Source organism: Lithobates pipiens, unplaced genomic scaffold, assembly GCF_037356315.1.
Source record: "Lithobates pipiens isolate NorthernLeopardFrog02 unplaced genomic scaffold, aLitPip1_a1.2 Scaffold_18, whole genome shotgun sequence".
In the NCBI taxonomy this organism is placed as follows: Eukaryota; Metazoa; Chordata; class Amphibia; order Anura; family Ranidae; genus Lithobates; species Lithobates pipiens.
Genome location: NW_027507758.1, coordinates 393,312,326 through 393,329,610, shown reverse-complemented (window position 1 = coordinate 393,329,610; position 17,285 = coordinate 393,312,326). Strand labels below are relative to the sequence as shown.

At 41.8% G+C, this 17,285-nt stretch overlaps 2 protein-coding genes across 11 annotated transcripts in view; one reads left to right on the top strand and one right to left on the bottom strand.

The window, feature by feature from the left end:
- Positions 1–3,544, top strand: part of LOC143989382 (E3 SUMO-protein ligase ZNF451-like) — a 77,519-nt gene extending 73,975 nt beyond the window's left edge. For 9 of the 10 annotated variants that reach the window (XM_077489490.1, XM_077489489.1, XM_077489491.1 and 6 more), the window contains 2 exons: positions 2,477–2,636; positions 2,720–3,544. In XM_077489490.1, the coding sequence (XP_077345616.1) occupies positions 2,477–2,636; positions 2,720–3,428 (869 nt within the window). In that variant the 3' untranslated portion in view covers positions 3,429–3,544. Of the gene's footprint in view, positions 1–2,476; positions 2,637–2,719 lie in introns of those variants that run through there. The other variant, XM_077489498.1, reaches the window with a different exon arrangement.
- LOC143989955 (uncharacterized) overlaps positions 1–17,285 on the bottom strand; it is a 269,998-nt gene that overhangs the window by 88,092 nt on the left and 164,621 nt on the right. The window lies entirely within an intron of this gene.

Sequence of the window (17,285 nt, the reverse complement as noted above, 5' to 3'; positions counted from 1 at the left end):
TTTTCCTTTTAGAAACAGGAACCTCCCTTCCGGGTCTCCCATCCTGCCCTCTACTATAAATTGGATATCCCGGCCTATCCCCACTGCTACCCCCCTTGTTCTACTTGAGACTGAGTCTCCATAGAACCAGGTCGGGTATCTTGGGGAATACAGTCTAATTTTACTTTCATGGCTTAAGTGCGTTTCCTGTAAGGGCCGGTTCACACTGCGGGCGACTGCGATCCGACTTCAGGTCGGTCTAGGTCGCCTCAAGTCGCCTCCAGGTCGCGCTGCATTAAAAACCACGATAGTCAATGGAGCTGTCTTAATATACGCTACTGCAGTAGCTCCGACTTTTAAAAAAGGTTCCTGTACTACTTGGAAACGACTTCTAGGCGACTTGTACCCATTCATGTCAATGTAAGTCGCCTCTCCTGTTCATCTGTAGGCTACTTGCAGGCTACTTGACAGGAAGTCACCCAGCCCCCACTGCAGGCAGCCCCTCCTTTCCATACACATTAGTTTCGTTTTCCTCCTTATCTTCAACTCACACAGACCAAGAGCTCAGTCCTGCAAAATGTCTGCTATGAACAGGAGAGAACCAGTGGACAATGAGTCCCTCATACGCTTTGTTAGGGAGAGAAGGTGTCTGTATGCCAAGACAGACAAAGCATACCAGTTAATACAAAAAAGAGAGAGTACCTGGCTGGAGATCTGCAGACTCTCTTTCGAAGACTGGGATGTCTTGTCACAGGCCGACCGCTCTGCAAAAAGTACGTTTATATGTCTTTTCTCCTTCACTATGCATGATTGTTGTAGTTCAATTTAGGTCTTGTAGGTCTTCTTTTGCACAGGGAATCGGTGCATAAATGCCCCCTTTCACAACAGTCCTTGGTTCCTCCCCCTAGATCCCCCTGCCATCAAAAATATCACACCAGAGCAACAAAAGCTCCAATTACATGAACATTAGATGAATTGACTGTTCTAATAGTGTCTGAACTGTATTCCCCACGTTTTTGCTTCAAAAAAGCATTGTTTCAATACCAACTTGATGTGCCACATGACCTGCCACGGGACCTTCCACGGGTGCCACGGGACGTGCCACGGGTGACACTGGACCTGCCACGGGACGTGCCACTGGACCTGCCACGGGTGCCACGGGACCTGCCACGGGACGTGCCACGGGTGACACGGGACGTGCCACATGTAACATTTTACATGGCGCTCATTACAGGTCACATGGCACTTGGGGTTCCTAATGGTGCCTATTAACTCTAGGGCAAGATTACGGAGCAACATTGGGAAGTCTGTCACTGATGTGTAGCACTATGATAATTTTATTACAATAATGATTGAACAATATAACCACATCAAAAGTAATTTCAACCTAATTTTAACATATTAAATTTATTGAACATATAATAACAAATAACAAAAAACATAGCAGACAACTTTAATTAAAAAAACAATAATCCATATCAGCACATGTTAACAACCGTACTCAAAAATTCCCAAAAAGATACTTGATATGAAATCAAAACAGTTGTGTAAAAATATTTATGAATTTGATTAGGAAATGGCGTCCATCTGCCACGGCAATTCACCATCCGGTGAATTGAAATAGGATCTAAATTGATCGCGCACTGTGGCACCATCAGTGGATCCCCTTGTAGCACTGATGTGTGCACTTTCCATTTCGTGTAGTAGAGAATCCTCAAAACAATATCCGTCCCTGACTCTGACAAAATTGTGCAGCACGCATGCTGCTTTTACAGCAGTTATAGCATTTTCAATGTTTAAGCTTATTGTAGTATGTAGAAAGCGCCATTTATTGGCTAGAATTCCAAAACTACACTCAACCACCCTTCTTGCCCTTGTTAACCGGTAGTTGAAAATCCTTTTAGGAGTGGACAGGTTCCTTCTAGAGTAAGGCCTCATCATGTGTTCACCCAATGCAAAGGCCTCATCCGCAACAAACACATAGGGTAGCGCAGGTTCAGCTGTGCCAGGAAGGGGGCAATTTTCAGGAATACCAAGTAGATTCTCCCGTAGTCTTTCACCAAAGGATGAATTTCCAAAAATCCTTGCATCACAGCTACCTCCATAGGATCCAATGTCTACATATGTGAAACAGTAGTTGGAATCTGTAACGGCGAGCAGTACAAAGGAGCAATATTTTTTATAGTTAAAGTACATACTCCCGCTACCCACAGGCTTTTGTACACGTATATGCTTCCCATCGATAGCTCCAATGCAATTGGGAAAATTGCACCTACTCCAAAATGTATTTGCTATATCACGCCATGTTTCAGGTGTCGGCCTCTTCATCACCATGGTGTTAAGCACGTCCCATAAAACTTTGCAGGTGTCTCGGATGATATAGCTGATAGTCGACTTGCCAGCCATGAACTCATAATGTAGACTTACAATTGAATGACCTGTTGCAAGGTATCTGAAAAACAAAAGAATTGATTATGTTCCTGTTTATGTTTTGCAGTGACCATCTTACAAACGAGGTGGAAGGGGCTCCGCGATTGCTACAATCGCTATTTAAAAAAAATATTGAACCAACGAAGTGGTTCCGGGGGGAAAAGAGTAGCACCCTATATCCATGCCGAGGAGATGGAGTTCCTGAGGCCGTTCATGGATCTTAGAGCGTAAGATAATATCTTTCATATTAGGACAGTGATACTATACAGTTGGATAAGGTTATAATAATTGTATTCTATCTTTCATGCAGAACACAATCCAGTATGCCGCACCCGGAACAGCCAGGTACATCGGCCCAATGTGCTGCGGCGGGCAATGCTCCCAGCGGAGAGGAAGGGGCACCTTCTCCATCATTAATACAGAGTCTTGGCCAAAACTCTATGGAAACAAATGAGGATTCCCAGCCGGCTAATCTCAGCATGGCTGAGGTAGAGGAACCCGAAGGCAGACAGGAACCAGACCGTCCCGCTCTCCATGGAAGATCGGGAAGACCAATTCGATTGCAAAACAACTTGGAACGTTTTGCGTCACTAATGGAGAAGATGAATACCAAGTTAAGTGACATGGAGAGTGCGGAAAGCGGATTTGGGATTATGGTGGCAGCAATGCTCAAAAAAATCCCGCAGGAGCGCCAGGCTTTTGTTAAGAAAAACATTATAGATCTGCCACCACTGCCCCCTCTCCAGTGTTTGCCCCACCACCACCCCCATCAGTACCCTTCCCTAACTATTATAATCCCCCGCCACCCAGAACCCACCCCTACTATTCCCCTCGTTATAGGCCATATTGTGACGAGTATGGCAACAACACCCAAAGCACAAATGCCCCCATGCCCTATCCATTACCTACCCCTGCAATGGCCACCCGTGAAAGCGTCCAACCCACACCTTCCCCCATTCCTTCGACTGAAGGTGACAATTTTTTCCCATCGTACCAGAATTTATAGTTTTTCTAATTGATGTCTTGATTTTTCTTACAATATGTGCTGATGTTATTTCTTTAAAAGTTACTTAATGTTTGTTGATGCTTTTTTCAAAAATTATGTTAATATTAAAAAAAGTTTATGTTTTGCTAATGTGTGGTATGTTTGAGTATATTACATTTAATTACATGCTATGTTTTTTTATGTCAAAAATAATTACCTAGGTGGCTGCAGCATTGGAGCAAAGCTTCATCTGCTGCTCCTTCACACAAAAAATAATAATCAAACATCATCAATGGGTCTCTTCTATCCCCTCCAAGATGTGAGAGCTGCTGACACTCAGCAGCTATCCTGCTCTGCTCCTCCACGCTAATTGTAGCGCTGAGCTGTGAGGATGCAAAGTGTATTGCGCACCAGAAAGACAGTTTACCTTAATGTAATAATTAGTCTTTCAATGGATGAGATACTCTTCCTGTATGTTGTGTTCTGTCGCTCAAGATGGATGTCAACCAGACCAAGCAATTCATCAAAACTGCAACAAACCAAAAAAATTTTGTTAATCATCTATGTTAGAAAATAATAAATATAAGCCACTGGTATCTACACACACACACACACACACACACACACACACATTATCGCATCAACAATATGCCAAATATAAATCATCCGATTGAAGGGATTTAGCTAGGGTGAGGTGACGTAGCAAGTCATGTGTTAAGTAGACAATACACAAAGTGTGGAATGTGTGACACCTGTGACAGGTAATGTCGAAGGGAAAAACGACTCTATTTTACTCCTGAAAAATGCTTTTACAACATGACTTTAAGGCCACATATTTGTGAACAATTACTGCTAGCAAACACACTACTTCTGGTTTGTCATGTCCCATCTGTGCCAAGTCATGTGACACCCGTGGCACGTCCCGTGGCACACGTGGCAGGTCCCGTGGCAGCCGTGCCACTTCCCGTGGCACCCGTGGCAGGTCTCGTGGCACGTCTTGTGCCAAGTGACATGGCACATGTGGCAAGGGACGTGGCAGGTCGACAATCCACAACTTGTGGCAAGTGACGTGGAAAGTGGACAATGACATACAGCATATGTACTTGCCTTGTGATCGACATCCGTGTATACTTGAAAAACTTGTCATCAAACCTACGCAAGTTCTCATACATAGCCCAGAACTGCCCTCTGTTATGTCGATTGGCAATGATTGGATGGATCCAGTAGCGACGTCTTCTTCCCATCCTCCTCCTCCGCTTCATTTCTTCTTCTTCCTCTTCCATCAGTACTGCCAAACCAGCTGTTAGGACAGCTGACATAAGGTAACGCACAGAGAGCATTTTGGACACAGAACAACTGTCAAAAACAGGAACAAGGAAGAAGACAGGAACAGGAATGATGTCACAAGGGGTGAAAGCTCACTTGTACAGTTCCCTGTCCTGGAGGCGACTTGTAAGTCGCCCCAAGTCGCGCTGTTAAGTCGGATACAAGTCGTATCCGACTTGGCTTCCCAAGTAGTGTCGCCTCGTGTCGCCCCCTGTGTGAACCGGCCCTAAGAACACAATCTCTGCATTAAGTTGCTCCAATTCTCTTAGTATCTTAAACCGTTTGTTAGCTACATTTAGACCTCTCACATTATACGACACACAGTTTACCATTGTCATGTTGGCACCCAAATAATGCCCTTTACTCGAAATCTTGAGCTATAGGTTATTCTCCTCTCTCCCTCCCCCCCCCTCCTCTCCCACCCCCCCACCCTCCCCTCCCAACCCCCCACCCTCACCCCCCCATGGCCCATCTCCGGGCCTCTTGCGTCCAACCTGGATATATCCCCATCCTGGTGTCTGCACCTCTTCCCTTGAGGTGGAGACCCCAACCCGGCGCCCCGTGTGCTCCTCCCCGGGTCCTGGGATCCCGGGGTGGGCCCTAAAGAGAGAGACCCTTCCCCAGCCCCCCCAGTGAACAGCTTCCACCACCTCAATATACTTCCATAACTTTAGAGCAGCCTTTTTACTACTTCTTCCCTCCATAACCTGAGTTTGGGTGTTTACCAACCTCCCCCCCTCAGTGCGCAACGCTCCAATAGACGGAGACATGTGGTAGTATTTTTATTTATTTCTTAAAGAAAAGTAAGTTTAAAAGGCACAATTCTCCTTTAGATATGTCAGAATCAGGGTACAAATATTACTGGTTGTTAATGGGCGATTTCAATTTGAAATTGTTTATTAATTCTTAATTCAGTGGATTGGAAAAAAAAAAGCCAAGGTTTTCAGAAAACTGACTTTCAGGTGAGAGTTTTCTATACATTTCAAAATCCTGTAAGAATAATTGCATTGTGTGCAATGCCTCTATGTCATGGATGAACCCAAAACATTCCCATAACATTGTTGAACAGTGACATTTTAAGCTCTCAAATAGTCCTGCAATAATTGATGGTAAGTGGTATTTTTAAATCACCTAACCCCACTGTTATTAACTAGCACTTTAAATCCCCTCAAACAATCCTATGATATTGGTAGTCAGTAGCTCTTTAAAATGTACCTTATAGTCTATTGCAGCTGTTCTGAGAGGAAGGGGAGGGCTCAACAATGTAAACAGTCCTACATAGTTTACATTGGTGATCACAGTGATTGGTCATAAGAGCAATCACATGCCCGAGAACCACTCCAGTTGGCTGTCCTTTTGTCTAATGACTGTGGAACCAACAGCTTTTTGTGTGGGGACAAAGAACACGGAAGTCGTCAAAAGACGTACAGGTATGGGTCTATTTGTTATAGGAAGGGTGCCATTCAGCCATTTAGTTACAATAGCCAGATGTAAAGAAATTAAAATGTGTTATTTGGTATAGATTTACTTTTCCTGCATTTTATTAACTATGATCGCACAAAATTACCTACCTTGTAAAACTCAAGGTCTTCTAGTTTAGTTGAGCTTAAACCGTAAGTGGAATTTATCAGATCATCATGATGCTGCTTCTTCTCTTCCTCGCTAATCTACAATATAAATAAAAATAGTATACTGTAATACATAGGGAATTGATCTACTGTACCTGAAATAGAGAAAATATAATTTGCTTACACCACACAAATTAACTAGAACAATTCACATTGGATTAATGTAAAGTTCCCTGAAGAAATATAAACTAATAAATTATGTTCATTGTGAATTAATTGTCCAATATTCTATGCAAATAAAGAAAAATAATTTTATTCAAAGACTCATGAGAACCTTTAACCACTTTGCACCCACGCTATAGCCAAAAGATGGATACAGCGCGGACGCTATCTGCCGGGAGGGCATCCCTGGTCCTCCCTTTAACTTCCCCCTCTGCGCACCGCCTTGGGCACGCATAGGGGAAGTTCTGTGCTGGCCGTGCCCCCCCGGACACAGCCAGTCACAGATCGCTGTAAGTGGCCAATCACAGCGGCCGTTTACACCGCGATCGGCGTGCCCAATGAGAGATGATCTCATATATAAACATATGAGATCATCTCTCATCGCCGGCTTTCCCTTCTCACACAGACAGTGTGTGAGGAGGGAGAGATGAACCGCTGCAGAGATTAATGTAAAAAAAAAAATTAAAAATGAAAATAAAGTGCCTATCTGTCCCCACTGCCACCTGTCCCCACTGCCATCTGCCCCCACTGCCATCTGTCATCAGTGCCAGATAGTGCCATCTGTCATCAGTGCCATATCAGTGTCACGTGTCAGTGCCACATATTAGTGCCATCTGTCATCAGTGCCACGTATCAGTGCCACGTATCAGTAACACGTATCAGTGCCACGTGCCATCAATGCCAGGTAACAGTGCCATCTGTCATCAGTGTCACGTGTCATCAGTGCCACATATTGGTGGCATCTGTCAGTGTCACGTGTCATCAGTGTCATGTATTAGTGGCATCTGTCATCAGTGACATGTCGGTGTCACGAGTCATTGTCCTGCTGCTCCAGGGCCTTCAAAAGTGTAATAGGTAGTCAAGTTAGATGTGTAATTTATGTTCCTAGAACACATGATGGCGCTCCCTGCATGTTGGGCCTCTCTATGTGGCCAGGCTGGGAAAAGTAGCACACATGCGGTATCGTAATACTCAGGAAGAGCAGCAGAATTTATTTTGGGGCATAATTTGTGGTATACACATGCCACGTGAGATAAATAACCTATTACAATGACAATTTTGTGGAAAAAAATGAAAATAAAAATATCTTCATTTTGCAAAGAATTGTGGGAAAAAAATGACAACATCAAAAAGCTCACCATTCCTCTTACTAAATACCTTGGAATGTCTACTTTCAAAAAAGGGGTAATTTGGGGGGTATTTGTACTTTCCTGGCTTGTTCGGGTAACAAGAAATGAGATCGGCCACCAGTACATCGGATGTGATCAATTTTGTGTGATTCGCACCACAGCTTGTAGACTAACATTCACAAAGACCAAATAATATCCACTAACTTGGGTTATTTTTACCAAAGATATGTAGCAGTATAAATTGTGGCCAAAATTTATGAAGAAAAAATAATAATTTGAAAAATTTTATCACAGAAACAAAGAAAAATATTTGTTTTTTTTCAAAATTTGTTATTTTTTCATTTATAGCACAAAAAATAAAAAATCCAGGAGGTGATCAAATACCACCAAGGGAAAAAAAAAGACAAAAAATGAATTTGTGTACAGTGTTGCATGACTGGGTAATTGTCAAAGTGTGAGAACACCGAAAGCTGAAAATTGGTCTGGTCAGAAGGGGTGTTTAAGTGCCCAGTAGGCAAGTGGTTAAAGCACCCACAAAAACATTCTCTCTGCTGCCCAGGAACTTGGATAGAAAGCTTACAAGTCTCAGAAAGCTGCTGTTTTAGCCAATGGAATTCACAAGAGGGTGGAGAACAGTTAATATAGGCTAAAAAACTGAATAAAACTCAAATCAAGCATTTTCGGGAGTTCCCATTGAAGTCTATGGGGACAAAAATGCTCAGTTCTGCCTGAAAGCTCATGTACTTTTTGGAGCATCAGGCATTTTTCTACAAGCAACAGAATGCTCAGATGTGACCAGGGTCCTTGGAAATGAAAGGTATTTTGCTTGAGCGTTTTTGAGCTTCGAGCTACAAAATGATTAAGTGTGAACTTGGCCCGAGGCTCCTTTCACACATGCGGATGGATTGTTTCATCGGTTCAGTCTCATTTCTTTAACCACTTCATGCAAAACTACAGTGCCTTGCAAAAGTAGGCATCCCCCTTGGCATTTTACCCATTTTGTTACATTACAGCCTTTAGTTCAATGTTTTTTTAATCTGAATTATATGTGATGGATCAGAACACAATGGTCTAAATTGGGGAAGTTAGAAAAATATATACATAAAACTATTTTTTTAGAAATAAAAAACTGATAATTGGTATGTGCGCATGTATTCACCCTGCTCAAGCTCTGGTGCAACCAATTACCTCCAGAAGTGGCATAGTTCGTGAAATTATGTCCACCTGCGTGCAAGCTAAGTGTCACATGATATGTCATTGCATATACACAACTTTTGTTAAAGGCCCCAGAGGCTGCAACACCTAAGCAAGAGGCACCACTAACCAAACACTGCCATGACGACCAAGGATCTCTCCAATCAAGTAAGGGACAATATCGTTGAGAAGTACAAGACAGGGTTAGGTTATAAAAAACAAAAACAAATCTTTGATGATCCTTAGGAGCACCATCAAATCTATCATAACTAAATGGAAAGAACATGGCACAACAGAAAACCTACCAAGAGACGGCCGCACACCAAAACTCACGGACCGGGCAAGGAGGGCATTAATCAGAGAGGCAGAGTTCCACAGCAGTATCTGTACATAGGATGACAATAAGCCGCACGCTCCATAGAGTTGGGCTTTTTGGCAGAGTAGCCAGAAGAAAGCCATTACTTTCAGCAAAAAACAAAATGGCATGTTTTTAGTTTGCGTAAAGGCATGTGGGAGACTCCCAAAACGTATGGAGAAAGGTGCTCTAGTCAGACAAAAATGTAACTTTTTGGCCATCTGAAAAAACGCTATGTCTGGTGCAAACCCAACACATCCCGTCACCCAAAAAACATCATCGTGTTTTTTGGGTGAAACATGGTGGTGGCAGCATCATGCTGTGGGGATGTTTTTCAGCAGTCGGGACTGGGAAACTGGTCAGAGTTGAGGGAAAGATAGATAGTGCTAAATACAGGGATATTCTTGAGTAAAACCTGTACCAGGTCCTGTGTGTGATGTGAGGCTAGTACGGAGGTTCACCTTAAACAAAATGCTAAAGCAACACTTGAGTGGTTTAAGGGGAAACATGTAAATGTGCTGGAATGGCTTAGTCAAAGCCCAGACCTAAATCCAATAGAAAATCTGTGGTCAAACTTAAAGATGGCTGTTCACAAATGCAATACATTCAACTTGAAGGAGTTTTTTTGTAAGGGGAAATGGGCAAAAATCCCAGTGGTAAGATGTGGCAAGCTCATAGAGACTTATCCAACGTGACTTGGAGCTGTGATAGACGCAAAAGGTGGCTCTACAAAGTATTCACTTTAGGGGGTGAATAGTTATGCACATTGACTTTTTCTGTTATTTTGTCCTATTTGTTATTTGCTTCACAATAAAAAAAAAAAAAATGAAAAAAATCTTCAAAGTTGTGGGCATGTTCTGCAAATTAAATGATGCAAATCCTCAAACAATCCATGTTAATTTCTGTGAGGCAACAAAACACAAAAAATGGCAAGGGGGGGGGTGAATACTTTTGCAAGGCACTGTATATTCTAAAAAACAAACACACACACTTATAATAACAAAAGACAGTGCTAATCCAGGTATGTATCAGACTGCCATGATCATGTTAAAAAATAAATAAGGCCGTTTATTTTAAGTTGAACCTGATGGAGATACAGTTTGTCTTTTTATAACCTAAATAACCAAATAATAGAGCATCTTCAATGTGGGTGCATCATTGCCTGACTAACCACAACATCTGAAAGTTCTTCTTTTCATATTATTTTCAAAAATACTGATGAGAAGCAAAGCGTTCAGACTGCTGGTAATGAAACATATTGGGGCAATGTGACATAAGTTTTATAGTAAGCTATTTTTTGTACATAGTGAGCGTTCCTTTCTCTAACATACATATGGATATTTTTTTTGTAACATGCTAAATTTATTTCCATGCTTAAAATAAACAGTGTTACCATGCCCATTTACTATCTAGGAACCAAAAGATAAAGGGGACCACCACTGCACCCTTGGTACCAGGTGTTTCTTCCATGTTCTAATGCAGGGATGGTGAACCTTGACACCCCAGATATTTTGTAACTACATTTCCCATGATGCTCATGCACTCTGCAGTGTAGCTGAACATCATGGCAAATGTAGTTCCAAAACATCTAGGGTGCCAAGGTTCACCATCACTGGTCTAAGGCTTAGGAACAATGATCGATCTACTCCCCCAGGCAGTCCCATGGCCCCCCCAGTTAGAAACGCTCTCTAGGCAACACATTTAACCCCTTGATCAACCCCTAGCATTAACTCCTTCCCTGCCGGTGACATTTATACAGTATTCAGTGTTTTTTTTATCACTATATAGATGTCAAGGGTCCCAAAAAAAGTGTCAACAGTATCTGATTTGTCTGCTGCAATGTTGCTGCCCCGATTTATAAAAAAAAAAAAAAAATAAAAAAAAATAAAAAAAGCAAGATCGCCACAATTACTAGGAAAAAAATAAATTAATTCCAAAAATGCCTTAAATATATCCCCTATTTTGTAGACACTATAGCTTTTGCGCAAACCGATAAATATACACTAAGATTTTTTTTTTAACCAAAAATATGTAAAACACATTTCGGCCTGAGGAAGAAATTTGTTGTTTTTTTGGAGGGATATTTATTGTAGCAAAAAGTATTTTTTTCAAAATTGTTGCTTTTTTTGTTTATAGCGCAAAAATAAAACGCAGAGGTGATCAAATACCGCTAAAAGAAAGCCATATCACAAAAAATGGTCTGTCATTAAGGGGGTTAACTATACAGGGGCTTAAGTGGGTACACAGTTTTTTAAAAATGTACGAAAATCAGTCAAATAGGGAAAAATGCACTTCACTCATATGTGCTGTGTTGTATCCTAGCCAACACAACCAAAGCAAAGGCAATGGGAGTAGAAATGGGGAATACTAATTCACGAGTCCAAATGAGTCAAGTCAGAGAAAAGACACGCAGGATCGCATTTCAAATATTTGAGAAATTTGTTTCATACTTTAAACTGCACACAGCACAGCCCTGCAAATACTGCCTGTTTGTGACCAAGTAACAGAAGTTATGGAGATAACTGCATAGCACAACACACTTATTACTTCCCATGGTAAATGCAATGATTATAAAAAATAAAAATGCCCTTCTAGGATTTTTAGGTGAAAAAAGCGACAAGAAAAGGTTTAGCTATTAGTTACTGTGTGCATTTCCATAATATGGCTGAGTAGAGCAATATCCCCCCCTACTGACTACTAACAAAAAAGCCATCTTAGTTTCCTTGTGTCTTCATTTTAAAATTGTAAGTAATGCATCAATCTAGTATTTTATCTCGGAGTGGTGAAGGACATGAACTCCAGCAACAAACACCAGACTCTCAGATGAACTAAACCATCTGAAGATTACACAGTTCCCCCTGTGCCTTGCTCCACATACTCCCAGATTAAACTCCCAACATGGTCCTCCTCATGTTATATCAAATTCCAAGAGGGTGAACACTGTAATACATAAATACCAATTGAAGTTTAAAAAATAAAAATAAAAAAAAGGGAAGAAGGGGTTTAGCAGTGTTAGGCTAGCTATCACTACACCACTGCAATCTGTAACGCTTCCTGAGAAAATGGAGGGGAAAGGCCGTCTTTGAGCAGCATAGTGGCTTACGGGTTAGAATCCTGGCCAGAACACTGTCTACAGGGAGTTTGCATTTTCTCCCGGTTCTCCAGGTACTCGAAAGACATGCTGGCAAGTATACAATCAAAGAAAATCCAGAATTCACCTCAACACTTCACCTTTATCGATCCTTTATACAAAAGACATCACAGACCACGTGGGGTACAGTAAAAGTTGATGCGGTGGTGGCTAGCGTCTACTCATCATTGCAAAACGTGCCAACTTTTATTGTATCCCACATGGTCTGCGATGTCATTTGCATGAAGGATCAATAAAGGTCAAGTGTTGCAGCGAATTCTGGATTTCTTTTAATTGTCTATCTGTATGTGATCTGTGCTAGCACCTTCACGTAAACCCTGGCTATGCTGTAGATGGATGGTTAATGTGGTCACCTGGAGCGGCTTTCTCTTTGGTGGTGACATGCTGGTAATTCAATTTGTTCCAGTCTAAACTGGTGCCAGTGTGTGTATGCATCTAACAGAGACCTTCGATTGTAAGCGCCTTGAGGGCAGTTACAATATGTAAAAGCGCTGTATAACTTGCCAAATCTACATAAATGCTAGAAATAAATTTGCTGCTGCCTGCTTCTTTGTCTTGGACTTTTGTTCGGCAATAGACAGCAATTATAATACTATAAACAGAAAGGGCTAATTTACACGATTTGTGGTGACAGACATTTTATCGCAGTGCACCATGCTGAATCGTACTGTAATGTAAGGCGCTGCCCTACATTGCCGTGAATGAAGTGTACGTTCAAAGAAAAAAAAAAAGAAAAGGGGGGGGGGGGGAGATGTGATGCGCTGAATCGTGCCCCACACCGCCCCTACTGCAGCTAGAGCAGCGACTCTCTCCAGCTGCTCTGCATTGCAGTGTGAATTCAGCCTTCATGTTCTAAATGCCTCTACCCAATTTTTTCAACAAGGATTTAACCAGCTTTCACCCATATTATAAGAGAAATTCAGCAGTAGGAGAGAAATTACACCGATTTTGAGACACAGGAAAATTTTAGGCCCCGTTCACATCTAGCAGAGCGTCATGGTTTCAGAACATTTTGCAGCAGCACCTTTCACTTCAACAGGCTACTCTCTGCTCCAAAAACTCACTAAAGTAACTCCTGCACCTATTTTTGAAGTCAAATTTAGATTGTTTTTGGAAAGCAAGTTTTGAGTGTTTTGCACGAGTTATCCTGTGAAGCGTCCATTTCTATTTCTTTTGGACGTTTGTTGTGCCATTAACAATTATGGGAGCCAAAACACACATTGTGCATTAGTGCCAGATGTTTCCATATTCCAAAATCGTGGGCAGAATTATAGTACGCCAGGATGTGAATGGGGTTTTATACTGTAGATGGTGGTTTCTGTTTCTGCCTAATTTTTTTCCCCCCTTTGTGCCACTTCTATTGGGGCTCCAGACATTGCTCCTGATATATTATGGTATTAATTCCAACAAAACCAGAACCAAGCAAGGCACCTTCCTGTCTGCAACAAAACAAAGATATTTTAACTGTCCTATTGCCCGGTACAGAAGAGCATCTGACTATCCTTATAGCGATGCCAACCCAATGAAGTGGTACAATGTGGCTCATACAGATCTCAGGATTATCCTGGATTTCCATTGTGATGTCCATTAAACGTAAAAACCCATAAATACTATATCTCACCGAGTGTACATTTAAAAGCCATGCCCATTTTTTTTTTTTATTGGAAAAGTTATTTTGGAATTCTTGGTTTTCTATTTCAGCCGCTACTTATTTTCGCGGTTGATCAACATCAATCACAAAAATGTAAAAGGTGTGGACACTGGTTATAAAAACTTTACTTTCTCTCCAGAAATGCTCTAAATGCAAAGTTTTGTGGTACAGAAGACCTAGTTTAGTCAGGGAGGGTGGCAATTTACATTCTGTAGTACTTTACCCTCATTAGTCAGCAGCCGTGTGAGTCATCAATTCTTGCAAAAAGTTAAAATTTTAAGTGATACCATTTATTGGCTAACAAAGCTGAACTCCAGGATGAGCAATATTGGGGTTGATGTACTAAAGGCAAATACACTCTGCACTACAAGTGCACTTGAAAGTGCAGTCGCTGTAGATCGGAGGGGAAGATCTGAAATAAAGGGGAAGCTCTGCTGATTTTATCATCCAGTCATGCACAAGCAAAAATGCTGTTTATTTTCCTTGCATGTCCCCCTCCAGATCTACAGCGGCTGCACTCCCAAGTGCACTTGTAGTGCAAAGTAGATTTGCCTTTAGTAAATAAGCCCCATTGTCTAAACACAAGAGGTATGAGCATTCATGGCACGTTTTGTGCATTAAAAGAAAGATATAGGAACCAAATAGGTTCCAAACCTGCGTATATCAATAACCAAAAAACATTTACTTAACAATTATGTATTTTTTTTATAATAAATAAAGATGCATTTATTCACTATGAGGCTATGTCATTTATGATTTAAGTGTGCGGTTCCTTTGTTACTTTTTATGCTTTGTGTATTTTTTCTAGATCTGTGCAGTAATCCAGCGTGAAAATCTAGGGGTATCCTGTAATAAAGGCCAGTCACTGTTGATCTTTTTGCTTGTGCTGGGCGACTGGTCTTATATCCATTACACTTCTGCATTTTTTAGCAGCCAGCCTGTAGTGGGAGGAGCGGCTGCATTCCTTCCAAACTATGTTCAGCACCTGGGTTTGCAAAGACGTGCATACAAAATGAACAGATATCCTTTGTCGCTACTGAGGAATAATAAGAATAAGAAGATAGATAGATAGATAGATATACACACACATATATACATACATACACACACATATATATATACACTTTAACCACTTTCAGACCGGACCATTTTGCTGGTAAATGACCAGAGGTCTTTTTACACTTTGGCACTGCGCTGCTTTAACTGGTAATTGCGCGGTCATGCAATGTTGTACCCAAACAAAATTTGCGTCCTTTTCTTCCCACAAATAGAGCTTTCTTTTGATGGTATTTGATTGCCTCTGCGATTTTTATTTTTTGCGATATAAACGTAAAAAGACCGCAAATTTTGAAAAAAAATGATATTTTCTACTTTTTGTTATTAGAAAAATCCAATAAACTCAATTTTAGTCATACATTTAGGCCAAAATGTATTCAGCCACATGTCTTTGGTAAAAAAAAAGTCAATAATTGTATATTTATTGGTTTGCGCAAAAGTTGTCACATCTACAAACTAAGGTACGTTTTCTGGAATTTACGCAGCTTTTAGTTTACGACTGCCTATCTCATTTCTTGAGGTGCTAAAATGGCAGGGCAGTACAAAACCCCCCCAAATGACCTCATTTTGGAAAGTAGACCCCCTAAGGAAATTGATAAGAGGCATGTTGAGCCCATTGAATATTTTATTTTTTTGCCTCAAGCGATTGAATAAATGACAAAAAAAAAAAAATTTATTTTTTTTTACACAAAGTTGTCACTAAATGATATATTGCTCACACATGCTATGGGCGTATGTGAAATGACACCCCAAAATAAATTCTGCTGCTTCTCCTGAGTATGGGGATACCACATATGTGGGACTTTTTGGGAGCCTAGCCGCGTACGGGGCCCCGAAAACCAAGCACCGCCTTCAGGCTTTCTAAGGGCGTAAATTTTTGAGTTCACTTCTCACTACCTATTACAGTTTTGAAGGCCATAAAATGCCAAGATGGCACAAAACCCCCACAAATGACCCCATTTTAGAAAGTAGACACCCCAAGCTATTTGCTGAGAGGCATGTTGAGTTCATGGAATATTTTATATTTTGCCACAAGTTGCGGGAAAATTACAAACTTTTTTTTTTTTTTTTTCACAAAGTTGTCACTAAATGATATATTGCTCATGCATGCCATGGGCATATGTGAAATGACACCCCAAAATAAATTCTGCTGCTTCTCCTGAGTACGGGGATACCACATATGTGGGACTTTTTGGGAGCCTAGCCGCGTACGGGGCCCCGAAAACCAAGCACCGCCTTCAGGCTTTCTAAGGGCGTTACAGTTTTGAAGGCCATAAAATGCCAAGATGGCACAAACCCCCCCCCAAATGACCCCATTTTGGAAAGTAGACACCCCTAAATTTAGGGGTACACTAGTGAGACTAGGTAATAAATGGCAGGTGCCCTGAAACTATAAAAAAATAACTAACCAACCAGCGTCACCTGTAACAGTTATATGGTGATCACTGGTGAAAGGGTTAACTAGGGGGCAATCAGGGGGCTTTATGCGGTAGTATATGGGGGTCCCTGGCGCTATAAAAAGCTGCAGCGAACCTAAATACCTACCTGCCTAACTAGCGTCACCTGTGACACTAATACAGCGATCAGAAAAACGATCGCTTATTAGGCTGGGTTCACACTGGAGCGATGCGGGAACGCCACGAATGCGCGGCGGGTTCCCGCATCGCATGCCTCCAGGCGGCAGTTCACACTGCCCTATGCGAACTGCTGGGAGTGTCAGTGAAATGTTACTGACACCCCCAGATCAGTTCGCATATCGCAGTGCGATCTGCAAACTCGGATCGCATGGTGTGAACACCCATGCGATCCGATTCTGCTGCGGGCCAAAAAAAGGGTCCCGTGCGAATTTGCGGCGGGTGTGGCGGGTGCGGCGAATGGCTGAACTCGAATCGCACAGAGATCGGATGTGATTTGCACTGCAGTGCGGTGCGAATCACATCCGTTCTCATAAACCGCTGGAATGTGAACCCAGCCTTAGTGACACTGGCGACGGGGGGTGATCACGGGGTTAAACCTTTATTGGGGGGGTTAGGGGGGTACCTTAGAACTAAAGGGGGCTAACCCTAACTGCCCTAACAGTTATTAGTCACAAATGACACCCGCCGGGTGATCAGGGGGTTAAACCTTTATTAGGTAATAAATGGCGGGTGCCCTGAAACTATAAAAAATAACTAACCAACCAGCGTCACCTGTAACAGTTATATGGTGATCACTGGTGAAAGGGTTAACTAGGGGGCA